Source organism: Lepisma saccharinum, chromosome 1 (genome assembly GCF_977018435.1).
Source record: "Lepisma saccharinum chromosome 1, izLepSacc3.1, whole genome shotgun sequence".
Taxonomy (NCBI): Eukaryota; Metazoa; Arthropoda; class Insecta; order Zygentoma; family Lepismatidae; genus Lepisma; species Lepisma saccharinum.
The window spans coordinates 49,940,547-49,963,662 of record NC_139229.1 but is presented as its reverse complement, the minus strand read 5'-3'; the positions used below and the strand labels follow the sequence as shown (position 1 = coordinate 49,963,662).

General features: G+C 35.3%; 1 protein-coding gene across 2 annotated transcripts in view; it reads left to right on the top strand.

Annotated features, from left to right (window-relative positions):
- Positions 1-22,798, top strand: part of LOC145994962 (ferric reductase 1-like) — a 270,899-nt gene extending 248,101 nt beyond the window's left edge. For both annotated transcript variants that reach the window (XM_083131498.1, XM_083131504.1), the window contains 7 exons: positions 622-726; positions 1,506-1,659; positions 4,611-4,837; positions 7,845-8,088; positions 14,715-14,827; positions 19,228-19,344; positions 20,801-22,798. In XM_083131498.1, the coding sequence (XP_082987624.1) occupies positions 622-726; positions 1,506-1,659; positions 4,611-4,837; positions 7,845-8,088; positions 14,715-14,827; positions 19,228-19,344; positions 20,801-20,938 (1,098 nt within the window). In that variant the 3' untranslated portion in view covers positions 20,939-22,798. The remainder of the gene's footprint in view (positions 1-621; positions 727-1,505; positions 1,660-4,610; positions 4,838-7,844; positions 8,089-14,714; positions 14,828-19,227; positions 19,345-20,800) is intronic.
- The last annotated feature ends 318 nt before the right edge of the window (positions 22,799-23,116 follow it).

The following is a 23,116-nucleotide window of genomic DNA, read 5'->3' as shown; positions in this document are numbered from 1 at the left end:
CCTGTGGTAACGAAAATGCTCTTCAAACTTGACAAAACCATTTTCTTGCCCTGCTTTCCCCATTTTTCATTCTCTCTGTACAAGGAACAAATGTTTTGAGTCTCCTTCGCTGCCTTTGCCCCTATGTTACACTCAGAAGAGTATGTGGGAAATGTTTTTTTTCCCCCACTGGACTTCTTTAGCCCATAAATAACACAGTCTTTCTTCAAATCTGTAAAACTCAATGCATATTCACAAACACGAAAATGCCACTACAATTGATGAACTTTAAGCGAACAAACTCCTAAAACCGCCATACCAAACACAATTGCTACGAACTTATGCATCAACCAAATACATGAAACGTGTAGATAACAGAACCATTCCATCTATAGTTTGAGCAGTAATATAAAAATGTTGCAATGCTCTGCAACCATTCGCAGTCTTGGGTGGAACTAAACCTTGAAATATTGATTCCATGACAGTAAAAATATTTTCAATTCATAATATGCAACTTCAGTGGCAAGACTGTGGATCATGGGCTAAGTTTTAAACCTTCTAGCACTCCTGATAAAAAAAAGTTCTTAATAATACTGCTCTTTGTCCTTAAATGTATACAAAAGATACTTGTCTAATTTGCAGGATGACGACAGCGTTGTAGAGTGCACTCAGAGTTCTTCAGGAATGAATGGAGTAAATGTATTTATGTCTTGGAATGAAAGGAGAGGAAACAATCGCTTACTGAAAGTAAGTATAATCAGAAAATAAACATTATGCAGTGAAACCTCGATTTTACGTTTCACAGGGTACCAAGCTGAAAAAAACTAAAAATGTCGGAAAATGTAAAATCGAGAAATATTTTATAACATTTTGCTACATTTGGGACCATCAAGATTGAATGTTAATGCAGGAAAATGCAAAATATGCTTATGTAAACTCTGGTTTTGCTGCACATGTTTGTTCCATAGAATATAAGTAGGGAAGACATCCGTCCATTCCTGAAATTGAATCTAAGGAAAGTTACTACTTTGATACATGTAATGTCAGTTGAAGTTTCATTATGTTCTATGCATTTATGAATTTTAGAAAATAACCAGGACTGTAATCTATTCATAGCTTCTGTGATCAAATGCTAAATGCTAGCTAGATGAAAATAGATACAGGCTCCTTAATTTCTTAAGTGTATTTCTTTTTTCTAATAGTTACAATTATTTTCTGCTTCATTCATAGTGGATGTAGTTGCTCAATTTTTAGTTATGACATTTCACATCAGCTGTTATCAAATGAAACTTTAAATTCACAATATATAGGGAAAAGTAAACCTTATTTTTTACTTGAAATATGAAATTGTCCACAGTTTTTCTATGTAATAAAAGGAATAAGGATTTTTTCTCTGTTACAACTCTACCATAGAAAATAGACATAGCATGGTATTAATCGCATGTTTGCATTTTATTGTACAGTATATTTAGAAATTCTAATAATCTACTTTATGCTGTGAGCTTTAATTGCATTTTATCTTTCAGCAAGAAGGAATAAAATTATTAAATGGCTCATACATTGATGGCAATTTATATTGTAAATATGTCAGAGATGCTGAAACAACAGTGAATGGGAAAGTATTTGATCTAGCGAACAACCGATACTATCTTCTTATTGCCAGTGGACCTGTTCATGGTGGTGAGTATTCCAAAATTTTATTTTAAGTTTCCATATTCAGGCAAGTATTTAGTTGGGTCAGTTTTTATGTAGTTTAAATACATACTGAATATATAAAGTTTACATATGTAGATATAGAACAGTGCAAATATGTAATCTCATATAAAGAGAGAAGCTTTCAAGCAAAAGTGTGCATGTTTGAAATGAGGGCATGTCACCTTGTTAAAGTACAGTGCAGTACAAGTTACTTAACTACATTGAAATTCCCATAGATTTGCAATTGTCTAGATGTTTGTGATAGTTTCCAGTGCTGTAAGCATATACAGGGTGAGTCAAAAAGGACTTTACAACTTTGAAAGGATATAGAAATTTATTCAGATAACACAGAGTCTGTTGAGGTGCCATTGCAAAGCAAAACACATCAAGTTTGTCATACAACATTCATGTTTGGTCGATGTGGCAACCATTTGTAATTCGGCATACATTCCACCTGAAGTCTATTTCATTCCAAACTTTCACCAGTAAGTCAGGCATCACTTCTGCAGTGGCGGCGTTAATTCAAAGTCTCAGCTCAGCAAGAACAGCGGGTAAAGGTGGTACAAAAACCTGATCAAAAACAAGAAAAAATATAGCAGGTCAAATCTTGGGAGCGAGGTGGCCATGCAATTAGACCTGCACGACCAATCCACCGACCTGGGAATCTGGTATCAAGAATATCTCTTGACTTCTACATGGTAGTGAGGTGGTGCTTTGCAATGGCACCGAAACCGACTGTAAGTTTTCTGAATAAATTTCTATATGCTTTGAAAGTTGTATTATATCGCAAACATCAAGACAACAGGAAAAGCAAACTATGGGAAGAATCACTTGAATGCTCTAGAGATACTCTGAGCCAGGCAGGGACCAGGGGCGGGGCTCAGCTCCACCTGGCACTGCCATCAACCCCCCCCCCCATGACATTAGGTGAGACTATTATGTATAATTTGTTTGTAGTGAAGAGTGAAAATGTAGACAGCAGATATTATTTTGCTCACAGCTTGGTGACTGATACATTTACAGAACATGAACAAGTATTACATTTGTTCATCTTGTTTAGGAGCAGAAGTATAAGTAGCAACAAGTATTTAGAAGATTCTCTAGACTTTAGAAAGTTCTTTCATAATGGTCTGTACCTTCACTGATTCCCGTTTGGACAGAATTTTGCGACTTTGACATCATCATCTATATTCCTTTCACATCTGCATCAAATATCAACAGCTGCCAAGTTTTGCGAATGGAGGTGAGATTTTGCTTCGACGGGGGGTGGAATGTATGGTACGCACTATGAATGTTGTGCATTTTTTTTTTTTTTTTTTTTTTGGGATATAACTATCTGTATCATCAGTAGTGGTATGGAGTGTGTAGTAAGGGACGATGTCAGTAGCAGTCAATTAACACTTTGAGAGATGTATTTGAAGATATAGGAGGAAAAAAACCCTAGTATTTGTATGATTTCTAAGCTTTACATTCTGCACATATATTAACTTAATGCCTCCTCCCCCCACACACATAAAGTACCTCCTTTTAATACTGTTAAACTTTTGATAACTGGTAACCCATGAGCATCCCCCTGGAGATCAATTCTAAATACAGGACTGCTCTGAGCAAATGTAACTTTTCAGAATTTGAAAGATCACAGTGGCTTTTCAAAATAGGAATTTTCAATAACAACCATACCACTGAAGACATGGACCTATTATACCTGAAATTAATCTCCAAAGCACAAATTCTGCTAATGATGAAATGCAGAGCTTTCATTGTATTCAAATTAGGATATCCCACCCCCTCACTAAAACTCTGCAGGTACTGCTACAGCTTCTTTTTTTTCTCTGCAAGGTTGAGATTTTAAATATACTTCCACATTATTAGTTTTTTTTAAAATATTGAATACATATTACGTAGTACAACTCCTGTATGTGCCTAATCTACAAATATTACAATCAGTTTCATTTTTATGGTTATTGTACTTGTTGGGATATAGACAAAGTGAAATATAATAATGACAATTTAATATATGTTTCTTAAAAACTACTGCTATATATTAAAGGCACAGAAATTGTATGTGCATATGTCTGGTTAATATTTTATGCAATGAATATTATTAATATATAGAAAATAATAATTACAGAGTTTCCCAAAATATGAATTTAAAAAATAATATTAAGGAGTTTCATTATTCTTGGATAACCTGCAAATGTTGCTAGCTAAATGTTTTACTACAAACAATTACACAATACCAAATTGACTGCAGGTGTAGGCTTTCATTAAATTAATACTTATATAATTCGAGATTTTTTTTCAGAGATGGTGCCCTAATAAAAAAGTAATTTGTGTACTTCCTTTTAATGTACTAATAAAGAAGTATGTTTCATTATTACTCACGTGAAATTTGTATTTCGGCGTTGCACAATATAATGGATGTTTCCAATTGGAACCTGATTTGGCAACCCATCCTCCAAGAGATCCCGGACCAGAAAAAGAAAAAATACAGTGCACATACTTGCCCCCAGCCACGCATTAACAGGAACTGCATCACATCAAGCAGCACAACCCAGTAGATGGCCCAACTCCCCAACCACCTCCCGGCAGTGCCACCTGTCAAGTGAGAGAAAATGCAACTACCACCGCCTGGGAGCAAACAAAGCAGTGGCACAGTACCATCTCCGCTCGAGACGCCGTATCCTTAGTGAATGAAGACAGTGTCTCTTTGAAATTAATCAGAAACATCCATTAAATTATGCAACGTGGAAATACAAATTTCACGTGAGTAATTCTAAACCGCGTTTACCGCATCCATCATGAAATGTTTCATTATATTCATTCTTAATTTGTTCTCTTTGCATTTTGTGTAGTTTCAATAGTACTTTTGCTTGATTACACTGTGGGAGTCATCCAAAATTTCATTTTTCTTTACTCTTTCGCTTCCTTTTCAGATGGATCAGTTAGCTTCCATGGTACAAATTATCTTCCCACTGCTTCAGCATTGAATCTTGCCGTTGTGGGTGAAATTGAGTCTGCTTCGAAGTTGCTGTACAAGCTTCATGGTGCCTTCATGATAGGAGCATGGATTGGAGCAGCGAGCATTGGCATTTTACTTGCTCGTTACTACAAGCAGACCTGGGTTGGAAGCCAGATGTGTGGAAAGGATCAGTGGTTTGTTGTAAGTACGAAATAGTGCAATAGTCACAATCATCATCCTTAACAATTTCCTGCTTCTAGCTGGGTGGGCATAGATGTCGAGCCTCTCCATTTTTTTCTGGTCTTCCACCACTCCTCTCTTTCCACGGTTTTCCAACCATGTCCTCTTCTCCTAACACTCTCCGCTATCTGCTCTTTCTGCATCCATCCTCTTCATGTGTCCAAACCATCTCATCTGTGCCTGATCTATTTTTTTCCTGAAGCTTCACCACCCCCACTGTGTCGGATCTCCTCATTCCTTATTCTATCCCTTCTAATCTTCCCTATATTGATTGAATGATTTGGTTTATTTTAGTTTGAATTTCTGACACTTTTTGTTTATCATGAAGATGAGCATGAGTTGTTGATGAAATTGATGATAGGACATACACAAAGAATGCTCCGGACAGGATTCGAACCTGGGACCCCTGGCATCATTGTGCACTCTGCTAACCACTCTGCCACTGAGACTGGCTATTTTGAATCCCAGAGTGGATAATTTCAGGTTGAAATATCTCAAGCAATGTCCCTACATGGAGCTGCTCTAGGGTTTACCCATCCTCTAGTAAATGCATACCTGGGGACACTCCTGGAAGGTGGGAAGGAGACTGGAGCATGGAACTGAGCACATAAACTTCACAAATCGTTGAGATTGTGAATACAATGGACTCTCTATAAATCGAACTTCAAGGGAACATGAAGAATGCTCAAAATATCCAAAAATTTGAATCAACAAGGTGGGAATAAACTTATGTTTGTATTATCAAAGTTTGAATTAAGAAGAGTTCACTGTCTGGCACATATCTAGAAATATGTTTCAGGAGAGGGGGGCGAATCAAGTGTCTCAAATTAATAATAATAATAATAATAGTAACAATAATGTTTAAACATAAATAATTATTACATTAAATTAATTAAAATTAATTAATATTTTATTTTTATGACATGAATAGTTAAAAGGATGGTATATGAATAGTGATATAACAACACATATTCATTATGTAGCCTACATGTAGTTAAGGTTGGCAAAATTTGTACAAAAAAACTGCCCTGGCAAGGAAATTAATGTCAAATAGATAAAGAGTTGAATATTTATTAACTATAAGGAAAAGGTGGTTTGATCCAGTTGACGAAAAATAAAGTTCCTGGTGATATTCTATGAATGTTACGTTGTAAGTAGTAATAAATATTGCAAAAATCTACTTTGCAATGTCATTCAAAGTAGTATGATTACAATATAATCCTTACCTTCCAATAAGTTTGGTGGAAATAAATAATCCTCGATTAACCTTTTGGAGCCCAAGGCCATTTTCACATGTCCCCTTGATGTCCGAGCCGATTTTGAGCTAAATGCAGAGTTTCAATTAAATGAGTGTAGATTGTAGGCTAATTGCACTAGAGAGATAAGTGATATACCTTTGTACGCAGAATGAACCAGAGATTCAGATTATATAAAATTTATGTAAATTCGGTGTGTATGTGGCAGGGGGAGGGGCAGAACACTCAAAATTCCAAAATTTCTGGGAAAAAATTGGGATTTCCCACCTCCCCCAAGGAAAAAGTACATGACAGTGTCGACAAGCACATGGAAATTATTGCTGACATGTAAGGAACACAAAAATATTTGCATTATTATCATATGACCAATGTAACGCGAGTTGTACCCCAAAAAGGAATGGTCAGCATGCCGCTGATTCAAGCTTCAAAATTCAGCGGTACCTTGATATGACTGTAGCTCAGAGGCTAATTGCCCTAGAGAGATGAATGATATACCGTTGTACGTGGAATGAATCACAGATTCAGACAATATACAATTTATGCACATTTGGCGTATATATGGAGGGGGAAGGGGGAATCCCCCCAAATCATTTTTTTTTAAAAAAAAGCCCCCCCCCCCCAGAAAAAAAGGACATGAAAAGGTCAACATGCACATAGAAATTATCGCTGGCATGTAATATTTGTATCATTATCATATGACCAATGTAACGCGAGTTGTACCCCTGAAACGAAAGGCCTGCGTGCCACTGTCTCAAGCTTCCAGGAGGAAAAGCTAGAACGGAGTGACAAAAGTGCGCCAATTCTTGCAGCTACTTCCAAATTCTATTTTTAGACAATACAGGGTAATCTTTGTAGCAATTTGTGAAACACTGTGCTCAAGAACAAAGGGTTTTCTTCAGCATGCCTCGAACTTACATTATTACGAAGCAGTTTCAACAACTCCTCTTCCCCCCCCTCAACTCCCAACCCCCGCTTGCTCCCGCACAGAAAACATTCCTTTTGACCTCTGGTACCGATATACAAACTTCCTTCCAATGCAGTTTCCAGGGGTGAGGGAAACTCATTGCTTTAGAACAACCAAGCTGGCCTTCCTTTGTTGGCAAAAGTTTTCCCTTGAAAAAAAGACTCAAAATGGAAGTCTCCTTTTTCCCTGCCTTTTTTCTGCCATTTTCATGAAAAGAAAAAACGGGCAACAATCATTTCTGTTAAATACATGTGTTAACAACAATATGAAAAAAGAAAATCTAAATTCTAGCCAAAAATAGCGAAGTTATAACTTAAAAAACTACGACCTTGACAGAGCATGACTATCGGGGCCCCGGAGGGTTACATGAGAGCATCTCGATCGAAACAATCGGGCTCCTAAAGGTTAAAGAACAGTTTATTTTCATGATTTAATTTTAGTTATTTTATTACTTCATTATTTTCATTATTTAATTTTTATTATTAGGAAGTATTTGGGGGGGTACGGACCCCCTGGACCCCCTTAAATAAGTCCTTTTTCACTGTGTATGCTGCCCTACCTTCACATCTTCCCCATATGCCTGCATGGCATGTTGCAGTGTGCAGAATGTAGCATTACAATGTACTGTAATTACCTGATTCATGTGAATAGTAAATGCACTAGAAATATTCATCAATAAACTAAAATATTCTGTAAATCATGTCTTTTGTGTAAAACCAGTGCTAATTATTGCATCATTTTCTTACAGTGGCACAGATTCTTCATGCTGCTGACATGGGCATTGACAATTGCTGCATTTGTGCTCATCTTTGTTGAAATTGGAGACTGGACACCTGTGAGAAATCCTCACCCAATTTTAGGATGTGTTACAACGGGTTTAGCTTTTATTCAGCCAATCATGGCTCTGTTCCGTCCAAATCCTGGTGCTAAAGGGAGACCAGTTTTCAATTGGCTTCACTGGTTCGTTGGGAATGCTGCTCACATTGTAGGAAGTAAGTATTGAAATCTACTACCGTGCTGCTTTCTTATATGTTTAAATAACTACTGAACTTAGAGTAAATATAGCAAAACAATATCTATCAAATGTGAAAATGTACACATTCTAGGGGTTGAATTTCAGATTTTTGTTTTTTCTCAGGCTGGCCCAAAGATTTCTCATTAGTTTTAAATATTATTTTAAAACTGTCTTCAGCGGTGTTGTTTTTTAATGGTGCAAAATATACTCATAGAAACAATTAAAAAACATAGCGAATGTTCTGTAGTATCCACTAAACTACAGAAAATCCCTGTGACACTGTTCTTGATGCTTAAAAGGCCTATTAATCTGTGAAAATGAGTTGTGAAGTGCAACACAGCAAACCTTCAGACACAACATTCTTTAAATTCTCCCAGTTGGCATAGTGGTAACATTGTTGCCTTGTAATTGAGGGATTCTGGGTGCAATACCTGGTGGTGATGGATAGTGTTTTGGACACTACTTTAAACTGTAAGTCCAGTCCTGATTAGCCTCTCTGTGCATAAACTGGACTCAAAAAAGTCCAAATAATCAACAATTTAATTCTATCAAATACTGTAAATAACACCTATTGCAGTTTAAAGAGGAGGAAGGGTTGCAATGCTGACAGGTGATAAGTCTTCCCGATGTTGTTAGCTTGAAAGATATTTTTAGTGGCTCATGAATATTTAGCTACACACTGCAGGTGCTGGCATGATCAGGAGTGGAAACTTTTGTAACAGCACGTCTTCATGTTGATGTATTCCCACCACTCGCAACTAAACCATACATTCATTTCGGGGAAAGAAAGATGCAAATTATTATATTGGAATGAAGTGCAGTGTAATGAGTTGTGGAGTCCTCTTCCATGGCCATGCGGTCTAAGGTGCTGTGCTTTTGACTCGACTGCGGTACGGCATGGGTTCAAGACTGCCAGAGTTCAGTCTGTGGGTTTTCAGCCTGTGTGTAGGACCTATGGCAACCCAACATTGTGAGGAAATTGGGAAGTTACGAGTTAGTAGCGTAACCCGGACACAGATATTTCCTATAATGGCTGGGGCTTCGACATGCTGACCCCACGTCATCCCATTACTGGTTTAAGATCTCCACTCCTGTAGGTAGCATTGTGGGAGGGAGACTGACAGTTGGGAGATAGGCCAAGGCCCTTCGAAGATTGTCGTGCCATGGGTTATTACAATGAGTGTGGAACAAGAAGATGATGGTAGCAGTGATCACTGAAATTAATAAAACAACATCAAAATCAGTTTCGTGGATAAGTGTGTACATCATTACAGTATATTAAACCTTGACATTGATGATAACTAGAGCCCGGAAGTTTGGCAAAATGCCTCTTTTTATTGATAAAAATTTTCCGGATATACGTTTTTTATGTTTCGAATGTTTTAGAAGCCTTTTCATTTTGCCTATTTTGCCTATTTGGGACCCCACTGCCTATTTTTAATTATAATGCCTTTTTTTGCCATTTTCAATGAAATTGGACCATTTTTTTTTAAAAAAAAGTGTGTATATAAATTATTTTTATCCCAAAAAATGTTGTTGGCATTTATTTTTCTACCGTTTATTATGTGAATAATTTTCGCCTCATTTAAGTAATATTGAACTCACGCATGTTTCAACATTGCTGAAGGAGAAAAGTGTGAGAAAAAAGTATTTCATGCTGAGTTAGGATCTTGCCTTTCGGTTAACATTTCCTTGTGCATGATTGACTGCTGAAAACCTGTTGCAGAACATCTGCACAATTACGTCATGACGTCCAGCATCCGTGTCAGGACGTTATTGACAAACAGCACTAATGCCCAAGGGCCTTTGCATGGATTCCAAAATCAAGTTCTCTATCTTTAGTTTAGTTCTGCACTTTGGAGGGAAAGAATCGTGTAGTTGCCATCATGCTGAAATTTAGTGTGCCATTAAGTGGTAAGTTACATGGTTACGTGCGTGAATTTGGTGAAAATTGAAATGCTCTTCCCAATGTAGATTTTAACATTTTGCCAGAAATTATAGATAAAAGTAAGCGACTTCCAAATGTGCCTTTTTTCAGTTTATTTTGCCTTTTTTTCATTTTTAGTGCCTATTTTCCACATTATAAATGCCTTTTTGCCTACCTATTTTAACGAAAATAAATGCCTGAACTTCCGGGCTCTAATGATAACTCACATGTCAATTAACCCCTTAAGCGGGGAGCCCGATTTGCGCTCGGGCATTTGAATTTGGCGGCTTTTTGTGCATTTCAAATCCAGTCAATGTTCCCGAAGCAGGGAATTATTTTCTTTAAATGGATACAGTAGTACATACTTAGATACATTTCGTTTTGTACAGTTTGCTTGAATGTTTGTGTGTTCATTTACCTTTCTCTCATTTACAAGATGTGTAATGTTATAATGTTGTCCAGAGTCATGTGCCCTCTGTAACAGGGGCAGACTGGGGGCTCGCTGAACTGGGGTCTAAGATTCAACATACGATTTACTTTAAATTATGTGTGCAGTAGTTTCAATTCCCTTTTAGGTTTAGGTTACACTCTCTCTCTCTCTCTCTCTCTCTCTCTCTCTCTCTCTCTCTCTCTCTCTCTCTCTCTCTTTCTCTTTCTCTTTCTCTCTCTCTCTCTCTCTCTCTCTCTCTCTCTCTCTCTCTCTTTCTTTCTCTCTCTCTCTCTCTGGACAGTTTACTTTAAATTAAGTGTGCAGTAGTTTCAATCCCCATTTAGGTTTAAGTTACACACACATGCACTCTCTCTCTCTCTCTCTCTCTCTCTCTCTCTCTCTCTCTCTCTCTCTCTCTCACTCTCTCACTCTCTCACTCTCTCACTCACTCTCTCACTCTCTCACTCATTCTCTCACTCACTCACTCACTCACTCTCTCACTCTCTCACTCACTCTCTCACTCACTCACTCTCTCACTCTCTCACTCACTCTCTCACTCACTCACTCACTCACTCACTCACTCACAAAAACAACTGCGCAACGGATTCCGCATAGCGTACACAACAATTTCCGAGAGCAATTCGCGTGACCTGATCTGAAGTTGGAATAAACTTTCCTGCCCGAACCTAGCTCGGGCAACCTGTTTAATGTTACACATTGCAACCCCGAACACAGCTCGGGTTACCCACTTGTAACTCAATTTATAAAATCGAAACACCCACTTAAGGGGTTAAAGCAACTAATTTTAGGGTACTGATTTTCAAAAATAATGAAAGAAAAGTACCCTTATGCACCAGTCACTTCCGTCCATCCATATAAACCACTATTATATAGGTAAGTTCCAGAACTATAAAGATAAATTTTGGTGGACTGATAAATATATCAAACAGCTAATTTTTTCATTCATAGTTCTCTAATCTCCAGCTTTCTGATTTTGCACATTATGCTTCATGCCAGCTCAGGATCCATTTACTTTAATATTACACTAGCCTGCAAATGAAAACTTTTTTTCTGTGGTATAAACCTAAATAGGAGACTTGTACTAATTAAATATATGCTGATTTTGAAAATGTATTCTGTTTTGTTGTATCACGTCAGCATATTTCACAATGTTAATTCATTATTATATCAATTTATCGATATCAGCAACATTTAGAAATTGTGTAGAAATTGCAAATACAAAATAAAGACAATAAATTATAATAATATAGTAGCATAGTACACAAAAATAAAATAGAATTACATTTATTATGTAATGTATGTGTCTAAATACAGTATGCGCCAAAATATACAGTACTGAAACTCGTGCACCTCGAATGCGCATGTGCGTTTGTCGATGGGGCATGGCTCCAGCTGCTCGTGTTCTCAGTACTGAAAAGGAAGTTATAACTCGCTAATAGTGTGTATGTAGTGTTTCTTTCAGGATAAATAAACTCACAGATGACAACAATGTAATGTTCGTCTTTTAATTTCAGTACTGTATATTTTGGCGCATACTGTACATAAAATAAATTATATATTCTACGTTAAATGCGAGGAATAACCAACCTCAGATTACAACCAAGCATTTTGAACTTGCCCAACATTTCTCTCAATGTCTGCACAGTGGGTCCTTCACATTATCAAGAAATATCCTCACAAACTTCTTTGAATTCTTCTCATGCATCTTCTTTGATTTTGTCCTGTTGAAATCGTCATCAGTCATCAGCTTACGAATGTGCAGTCAATTATACCTTCTCCGACTTTAGCTTGTGATAATTGAAAGGAATTTCATTACAAACTGTTTCATTATTTGAAGTTTTATGTGTAATGGGGGAAGGAGGATTTTCTGACAAGATTCACTTTTGTAACATTTCTGTATCCTGGATTCAGTTCCTCTATGTCAGGCCAATACACAATATTCCAATGTTTGTCTCTGGCCGTACTATCCCACCCACACATAAAACAAGGAAATTTCGTGTATCCTCCCTGTTGTCCCAGTAATAAGCCATTTAAGGTCACCGCATATTTTCCACTGATGCACATGGTATTTTATTTTGCCCAGAAGTTACTTCAATGGTTCATCTGACTCAGCTGTAGAATGTGCAAGAGGAATGGGTTATAATTTATTGCCATTGTGTAGCAAATCAGCTTTAAGACTTCTTTGCAGGAGTCTATAAAAATACACCAGGAACTGGATTCAGATTCTTCCTCTCCTAACTGTTGTATAAGATTAGGGGTATCAGTCTTATATCTAGTATTTCCGAAAATGTTTGTCACGATTTCTGTACCCAGAAAATGTAACTCCAGGAGCCAAGAGATTCCTTTCCTGTAGTCTTGAGCCAAGCAATTCACTCATTTCCTTTGTGGGCTCTAGGTGGCGCACCAAATCATTCAACTCAGGTTGGGTAAATAGTTTCGGTGAAGTGTCTTAACTCTTCTGTTTCGAAATATGTTTCATCACTGCTAGAGGAACTGCTTTCAAATTCATTATCACTTACGTTTTCTGGTGGTTTAGGCACTGGCAGGTCGGGTCCATGCAGAATAGGCCAGCCAACTAGCTGATGGCAGATCAGGGTATTTCATTCCTTTTTTCTTTGTTGTATCCAGTACCTTGAGACAAGCAAAAATAAGTCGTGATGATTTTTCTGTTCTTGCATCATCATAGGTATTGTGAAAGGCATTGTCTTCAGTTTTTCTTCATACCAATAACATAGTCCTTTGATACAAGTGTTCCATGCACTAAGTTGGAGCAAAAGATGTATCCTATTCACCTACCTGCACTCTGAAGTACAAGAAGCACAGTTTCTTCATGAAATAATCTATTTTCTGTACCTTCCCATTGAGCATATAACACCTACGAATGCTTCAACAGTGCCATTGTGCATCATATATAATGTATTTCTCATTTCATTTTGTTTCATTCAAGATTTTCGTTCCTATTCAGAGGAATGTGGAGACATGTGGTTGTATTACCACGCTACACATATAATGTAGCTACATAAAGGAAAAATTTAGATTTTGCAACAACTGAACATAATACATAAAAACTGTTGTTATTTTCGGATTTAGGTAATTGATGTCTACTTGAATCATCTATCTTAATTTTTATCGCATAACCATTGCAGGCTAGTGTTACCTATCATCGGATATCTTCTTCCCAATATACTTTTGCTGTTCACCAGTTTCTTTTTCTCTAACTCTTTCCACACAGTGTTATTTTTTACTTTGTCTGTCTATTCTTCACTGCAGCCACATTTCTAAATTTCGAGTTGCTTTTTCTCACTTGTAGCATTCAGATTTCTGCTCAATGCAACGTAGAGAGAGAACGGTCAAACTAGTAAGTTTGGGCATCTAACATTTTCTAAAGTTAGACTTTGCAAATAGAAGACTAATATTACATTTTTTATTGTCTTGTCAGTCTGTCTATTAAAAATAAATATTTTGTTATATCTTAAAAGTTTTTATTAACCAGGAAATTATCATAAAAAATTTCAATCCACTTTTGGTAGCTTACATGCATTTTCAAAAGTGGGGAATAGCTTCATGGCTCAGGGTGTTTGATGAACTCGAGAATAATAGAAACTTTCTTTATGTATTTAACAGTGTGTTCCCACACTGCACTGTTGTTATATGCATGTATAAAGGTGCAAATTATGTCTGCCATGGGCGAGACTACTAAAGTGACAAGTTTATCAGCAAGATTGCAGTTTGTGTTAGCAGATGATTTGACTGAATGGTCAAAATCTTCTATTCAAAGCTGAGGTTTAGATTGTGTGACCTTTTTTCTATATACAATGACAAAAAAAGTTTGTGCTTTTTTTTAAAATTATAATGTATGTGATGGGGATGTGAAGTTAACGTTAGATGAAGATATGTGAAAATTTGGTGAGCATTTATTCATAATCTTACAAATATTATTTTTATATTTGTAATATTGCATAAATAAATATTTCCACTTTATTTGAAATGGCAATTTCCAGAGAAATCAAGAAGTTTATAATGTGTTGGAAATATTATTTTCCAATGTCGGTTTTGTATTTCAAGATCACACATAAATGTTGTTGATATAGGACAGAACATGTTATTGTAGTACATTTTAAATTTATTATATTGTTATTCTCTCAAAGTTATTTGAATACTTTGTAACAAATCATTTTGTGTTTATGCTCAGTTTACATTATTAATATTATATTATTTTTTTCAGTTGTGACGATCTTCTTTGCTGTGAGACTAGGTAAAGCAGAGCTTCCTAAGTGGACAAACTGGATTCTTGTTGCATATGTTGCATTCCATGTTGTGATGCATCTTATAATGTCTGTAAGTATAATGACAATTAAGTACAGGGTGTTTTAAAAGTTCTGCAGGATACTAAAAATCTATAACTTTAAAGTAATGGGTTTATTGGAGCGAAATATTGTTTTTTTACACAGGAAAATTTAAAATGTTGTTCTTCCCACACTGCTGAATGACATGTGTGCAGATGATCGCATGATTCATCAAAGACAGGGTATTCGTCTCACTGATGCTGCATGATATCACAGCGATACACTATCGACAGGTCCATGTTGATGCGAGTGTAGCAAGAAGTAGACTATCGTGTTGGTGTGTGCTGTGTCACCCATGGTGCACACATTGAACATGTGTAGGTGTAAAAAAAAAACTTAGTTCCCGTTTGTTCTGGACTGGTTTCATTAACGTAAGTTCAATACTTTACTTGCAATAAATTTTTGTTACCCTTCTCTTATTTCTGAAACACCCGGTATTTTTATATGTGTGATTACATGTATGATTGTGCATTGCAGAATATTAGTTTTCCCTATGCTTTGCTTCCAAGTTGCACAAAAGCTGTTGTAGCTGTTCCATCTTTGGTGGGGGAACTTCTGTCTCGACTATAAGAGTGCTAGTTTTTGGTATCATAAAAAAGTGATTTGATCAGCATTTACGACTGGGAGGAATCTTCATGTCTCTCGAATCTTCAGTGTTTAGTCTGCTTATGGTGGCTAAACTGATTGATATGGAGAATTAAAAGTTAGCATTTGGTGTTTGAAATTCCCAAGTTCTCCATTAGGACAGATTTTTGCATGAATGGGATATTTCCAAAATGCATCATAATGCTAGCAGGCTAAAGTAAAGATGCAGCATAAGGAAACAATAAAATTATCCCTATTAGTTTGGCTAGAAGACTGCGTTACCGACCGGAATATCATTAAGTCGAGAGTAAACCGCAGAGATAGGCTAGCTCTGTGTAAATGTAAGTACCAATGGTGCAAGCCATAGGTGCATTTTAGATTTTGATGGATTGAACAGTGCACCCATGGAGTAAATATGTAAATTAGTAACAAGAAATAATAAACCCTACATGATGCTTTTGATTAACTCCTTGAGCAAAATACTGCCAGTTTACAAATTATACAGTCATGTTCTGTATTAATGTACTGTGTTCAATGAACCTAGGGACAGGTAGAAATGATGTATGTATAACCCCCTTTTTGAAATTCTGGCATTGTTAATCTGCTCTCAAGGCCCCATGGAAGAGGTGTGGAAGGAGAGAGATTGAAAGTGAAAGTAAGTTAAAGAGGGCCAGAAAAAAGATGGGAAGCAGGTCCTTTTACAAATTTCATCTTGTAACCTCTAAAGTTGCAGCAGATATTGTGTTCACAAGATTGGTGACTTGCCCCCATTTTTGAACCTTGTACTTCTTTAAACTACACAATAATAATACAAGGTTTTGTGGAAAATGTACCCAACAGATCTGTGATTTTTGTTTCTGCATGCCAAAAAAATGTCTATACAAAGACTTGAAGATATTAGCAGATTTTGGAGGATCAGCAACATGAGGGAACATGATTATTTTTTCCATTATTTTCAACCATTTGAAACAGATCAGTCATCTGGCGTTTCTATTACCTGTTTATATTTGAGCTTAAAAGCCCTACATTTTCTGCAGTTATCCTAGTCATAATATTGCTGCCTAGTCATAATATTGCTGACTTACAATTATGTTTACTGATGACCATAATCTATTTTATGTTGCAGCATGCCTCCACAAAGTCTTTGGTATGCCACCAACTCACCAATTTTATGAGCAGAATAACTGCAGCACACTTAGAGCTACTGAAAACATCAAATTACTGATCTGGTGCAAGTCTTTCAAAATGGTGGAAGAAGTTATTTATTTTCTCTGTTGTGGATACTTCAAAATCTGCTGAAAATTTTGAAATTTTTGTGTAGACCATGTTTCTTTGACATGCAGATATGAAAATAGTAGATTTTTTAGGGTCTTCTTCCATGAAATTGTAATATTGTGTTCATGGGCATTGGGCAAATGATAAAAGTTGAATAGTAGATAAATAATAAGTAGTATTACCACAGTTATAAATGTTATTATACAATAATAAATATTATAAACTAACAATAATAAATTTTATTCGAAATAATAATAATAATTATTATTATTATACAAATGAGGAGACTCGATCCACCAAACGAGTGAATACCAGCACAACTATTTTTCATTATTTCTTTTGCATTTTATGCAGTTAGTATCTGAATGCATTTTGATCTTAACCTTTGCACGTCTCGTTCAAGAAAAGGCTTTAAATGTTAGGGGGATTTTTTTTATAATGTATGTTGTGTGACCTCTAACCTACAACTGTAATTATTAGAACTTTGAAATCTGTGGAACCATTTGTTCTTTGGATGAAATGGTAGAATATAACCTTGTTCCTGTATTTTTCACTCAATGTTTTCGATCCAATGCATTTTTACTTCGATAATTCTGTTTGAATACTAACTAAATGAACTTTATTTCTGTTCTTAACAATAAGAGTAACAAACGTTCGGGTTTCTTATATCTTCAAATGAACAATGTCAATTTCCAGGCGGGGTCCACCGACCCGTTCGACCCCCCCCCCTCATCCCCTCCCATAGTAGAAAGCTCAAAATGGTCACATAGTGAGGCCACATGCATTTTGACTGATAACTGGCTGGTTGCAGCACCAATCAAACACCTTCACATTTCAGACACTGTGTCTGTTAACTACACATGTATCCACACTCATTTTGGTTGTGTGCTATTGGCTCACCTGCTAGTTTTAGCCTCACACAATACTTGTTACCACACTTGGTGATATACTTATGTTCTCATAAGACATTGTGCAGTGCAGACAAGATAAAAATATTGACGATCGATTGGAAGAATGTTGTAGGAGAATAGCTAAAATGATTAAAAGAAATGTATGGACTAGAAATTGACTCGAAAGAAAATATGGTAATCAGTGTGTACTGAACAAGCTTTTTACTGAACTTGGACTGTATTCATACTGTACATACATGAGATTCGCAGGATTCATTCATAAAAAAAATAGAATAGTTTGTTTAACTAAATATGTCAAATATTTAATACTTATAATAATATGAATTTTCATTATCAGCTAATCACATATATCACCTTTGTGACATCGCTTTGGATAAAAACCTAAATATTAATGAACTGAACACATGCATGTATATAATATCTGTTCCTTTATTTTATCAAGAATAAAAACAACCAACATTTGGAAACCACAGACAAGGACACTTTCCTTTGTCAAACTAACAGATTATCTTCACATGGCCAAACTTTCACTCTGATTGGCTGTTCCACAGAATCTAGCAAAGAAAGCCAGTTGCAATTGGAAAATTGTCCTACACATGAAAACCAGTCAAGGAACCAGCCAGGCAGCCAGTCCAGCAACAACTAAGGCATTCCTACTGAAAATCCAGCTCTGTGTGATTCCGCCTTTACACCATTTTTATAAACTTCACTTCTTGGTAATATTACTAGCCCAACAATGTAGAAATTGATCCATTGCATGATAGGATTTACCAGACAGTAATGAAAGTTCATGGTGGTTACTACAAGGCAAGCAAACTTTGATTACTTTTGTGAGAATCAACTTATTTCTTTTTGTTAATTTATAGAAATAAATCAGTTTATTTTAAAATGTTGTTTATGTAGAATCATTTTGTTGCCAAGGCAATTCTTCATGGGGGGTGTTCACACACATTAATAAGCAGTAGTGTACATATCTACACATAATCTGTTTAATAAGAATTACCAAACTATTAGGTTGATTGAAAAATGGTTATTAGTTATAGTTTCAATGCATCATGCTTAGGGCCATGTATTTATGGTGAATGAAAGATCAAGATTTTGGTACAAAAACTGGGCACATTTCAGGATCAAAGGCAGTATATAATATGGCATTTTGGTGTTAAAATCTTGCATGTAATGCTAAATTTTATTTTGAAACGATACTTATTACACAAAATAAACATTTCCTTTCTAATAGCACATTATGCAATTATGAGTGTGTTAAGTTTATTCCTGTGTAAAGAGTCCATTTTTGTTCTCAAAGATTTGCAGCAGAATTATTAATTTTCCATGATTTTGCATAACTCTAAGGATAATTCTGTCCTCGGAAAGTGTTTCTTGGTAGACAGACTGTAAATTTTGTGTTTGAGTTTATTTCGCATTTTGCACTTCATATTGCATCATTTCATGTTAAAACATGGTAGGAAAGCTCACAGCTTTCAAAAATATGAAAAATGAACATACAGCATGTAATCTCACATTTTGTGTTTCTGCCAGATACAAAACATGCATGTCTAATTATCCTGTATTCAAGAACTCTTGAAGTGTTAATGTTACATGTATTATTACTATTTCTTAACAGATCGCAGGATGCCTGAGTGAGAGGCAGAGCAACAAGAGGGTTAACTCTTTCCCAATGAAAGAAATGAGCTCGAGTCGCAGTCCACTTCATGCAACAGAAAGGAAGCGAGATGCTCCTGTAAGTAGCTGAATTAGATCTGTTTTAAATTGAGTGTACTTAGTGAAAGTAGTTTTATTTTTTAAGTATGCCTATGAGTAATAGGTATGCAGGTGTTTGATACTCAGAACTTTGATCTCATCACCATGCTTAGAATTATAACAGAACAATGAATGATCACTCTTTTCTAAATCCTACTTGTTCTCTTCTAAATATAATTATGTGATTCAGTATTATTCTTGTTACAATTTTATGTGTTATTGACAATAAAGTTATAATTTCTATCATGAGATACTTCCTAAAAAAAATGATCCTGACTTGAGTAAAAAATATATATAGTTTTTTTTTATGAAATCTGAATATATACATATATTAACTCTTAATGGTCTTACAGTTGTAGACAGAAACTAAAAAAAAAGCTAAATTTGTTTTTAATAGCAGCATTTACTTATTTGTAGTTAATAAATTAATTAAAAATACTTTATAATCTTTGTTTCCATCCTTAGTTTTTTTTTTCCCAAGCATGAGTAATAGTCATGACCAGTGTGCAAATTAACAGGGAGGATGCCAGTGATTCACCCCCTCCCCACAAAACATTTTATCCCCGGCAAATGAAAATTGAATTGAAAGCATATAGTTATACCAATTCTTAACAATATAACAAAAACAATCCCCCCCCCCCCCTGAGATATGTACAACAAGTTCATTTAATTCGAATGGTGAAATTGTAACGATATTTTATTACAAATAATATTGTTTTCTGCAATTTACAGGCTGTCAGTTACAGCAATTAACTACCATGTCCAACAAAATAAGGAAAGAATGTTTTCACAAGGGACATTAGAATCATGTTGACTGCCTTAACTAGGGATGAGATTTGGAAGGAAATATTAATAATTCTGATGCTCAGGACTGGAAAAATTCTCCACTTTCCAATGAAATCAAAAGAATTTTGGGAAGGGAAATTTTCAAAATTTCCCAATCTTCTGTTAATTTAAAAAAGAAAATCAGATGCTTATAGACTAGTGCAGAAAGTATCAAGAATTAACCTAGTTTAAATAAGATCCTTTCGAGTTTCTCGGCTATTCGGGATCGCAAAAAGTCAGTTGGTACCACACCCTATCACTTTGAATTATTACTTATTTTTTACAGTACCCTTTGCCATGTAAAAACATGGATCAGAATAATATTATTATAATAGCAATAATAGTAGTAATAATAATAATACAAGTTTAGATGACTGAAGGGCAAGATATGAAATTTTACTATGCCCCTTTCCCCCCAAGGAAAAAATCCTTGGAGCCTTGGAGTGGGCACCCCCCCCCCAAAGCAAAACGTTTAATTGGCACAGTGGTCATGACTGCATTAAGTACACAACTGTATAATATGTCTGGGATTGTGAGTAGTGTAAAGAACATACTACCTACTTACCTAATGTATGATATATTTCACTAACATCTGCCTTTTACTATTTCAGTATTCTGGATTGAGGAAAGTTGTGCTTGGTTTCTACATTTTTGTCGTTCTGCTCCTAACTGCTGCATTGATAGTGATCAGCGTATTGACACCCATTGAGGACCATTTCGAGAAGTTTAAAAGTGCTTTCAAAAATTGAAGCATTAAAGATTGAAAAACACATTAATGTTTCACATTTTCAAGAAAAGACATGAAATTTCCCAAAAAAGAGGGAAGTGAATGTGACTGGATTATTATAATACATTGAAGCTGTGGTTATCATGAAGTAAAACAGTGAATATGTGCATGGATGGATTGTGAGTCATGATTGTGCCTTTTCTTGGACAAATGAGAGTGTGTATTTCGTACCCTATATGTGTCATAATTGAACATCTAAGCTTTTCGAGGTGTTAAACCATAGAACCGAGGTGTGAATGTGCAAAGGCCAGAGAAAAGTTGTGACAGAAGCATTTCCTAAGTATTCAGTGAAAGTGAACAGATTTTTTTTCTTGTCAATCATTGAAGATAAGTTTTATACGGTAGATATGCCAGATACCTCATGTTGACAAAATCTAGGCAAGGTTAATCTAGCAGATAGTAATTTCACGAGTGTTCATAAAATTTTATTTTTTTAAAGCATGATAAAGACCATAGAAAAGGACTTGAAGAGCAAATATGTAGCAGTACTACATTGTAACCAGGCTAATAAAATTTGTGCCTTCAGTTTTTTTTTTCTTTCTTCAAGAAACCATTTGTCCTTCAAGATGCCTGAAGGAATATTAAGAAGAAACAAAATTTTTAGTTGCATTTGGAAGTACAGTGAAAAGGAAAGAACAAATTGAAAGTTGGTTAGGAATTTTGTACAAGTGTATAGCATATATTTTTGTACATTGTATATAGAACATTCACACCATTTTGGTGTAATGTATTTATTTATATAGTGTGCATTGCATTAGTGTGAATAACTTACTTTTATATCTAATGTAGTAGTATTGCGGAAATTTTAAAAAAAATCTGCCACCCTAGGTGTAAGAAGCAAAACAACCCATAGTTCTGGTGCATGCTATGGGATAAAATGACTTAAACAGTCAAAAACTGTAACAAACTATTTTTTAGTTGGAGGAGTGACATTTCTATGAAGTTACCTCAGGATAAGAGTTTGTACTTAATAATGAAAAACTATGAGAGAACAAATTTATGTATAATTTTTATGTGCATTATATTACCAAATGTAATATTTTGCAGTTTTCTTTGTAGCTTTCTGGCTGCAAACTTTACTGTAACATACATTCCTCATTAAACATGATTTATGTTCCTGCATATTTTGTGTAGCATGGAATTTTTTTGTTTGTTTAAACGGTGGTATTGTATTGTGAATAAGTGTTGCTAAATGTTGCATGCTAAAGTCTCAAACATAAAACTCTATTTCTTCTAAATCATAATTTTTATGTCATTTGATGAATGTGTGTGCCTGTGTGTGTTTAACAAATATGTCCTGTATGCCACATATTATCATGGAAATTATTAATAGAAGTGTGATACAAATGTTCATACTCATACAATGCTGTAAACTTAAATTCTAATTGGATTTGAGCTTCAAGTTTGTAATTTCATAAAATATTTACTTTGTACATTATGTGTGTGTGATCAATTATAAGTTTAATGGTAAGCTAAAAATAGCACATGGAATTTTTTGGTAATTTTTAGTACGACTTGAACAGCTTAACGAAATTTCAGCCAGAAAATCACTAATGGATCAATTTTTTGTAGATTGTCCATTTTTTATGCATCAAATAATTTCCTTAAATTAATTTAAGGTTGCAATATAAGTTTTTAGGAAGATGAGAAGGTTTCTGATGTTGCCTTCCTAGGAACTAAAATTAAGGACAATAAGCAAAAGTTATTTTGTAATGTTCATTATTGCAATTTGTACACTGTGAACAAAGAAACACAGTACATGTACTATATTTTGTTTTTTATATTCCATTCAGAAATTAATAAAAGAAAAGTTTGAAATATTTTTATTCATTTTATATTATATAAGTTCCCGTTAACCTGAAGCTTCACATCAGTCTTATGAACAGTAGATGGCACTGATTGATTTACTTTGGAGATTAAGCTAACTTAGATTTGGGTAAACATGTGAATCTATTTAACACTTTCTTGAATTAATAGAAATTCATGCAAAAAAGGAAAGGCTTGACCAGGAGGCTAATCTGGCACTCTGGTACAGCATGCAATCGTTCTAACAACCACTGGCGGCGATTGGGTTCCAGAACTGGGGGGAGGGGGGCAAAGACAGTATACTTTTCCTTGATAGATAAGGTTTAGCATAGTG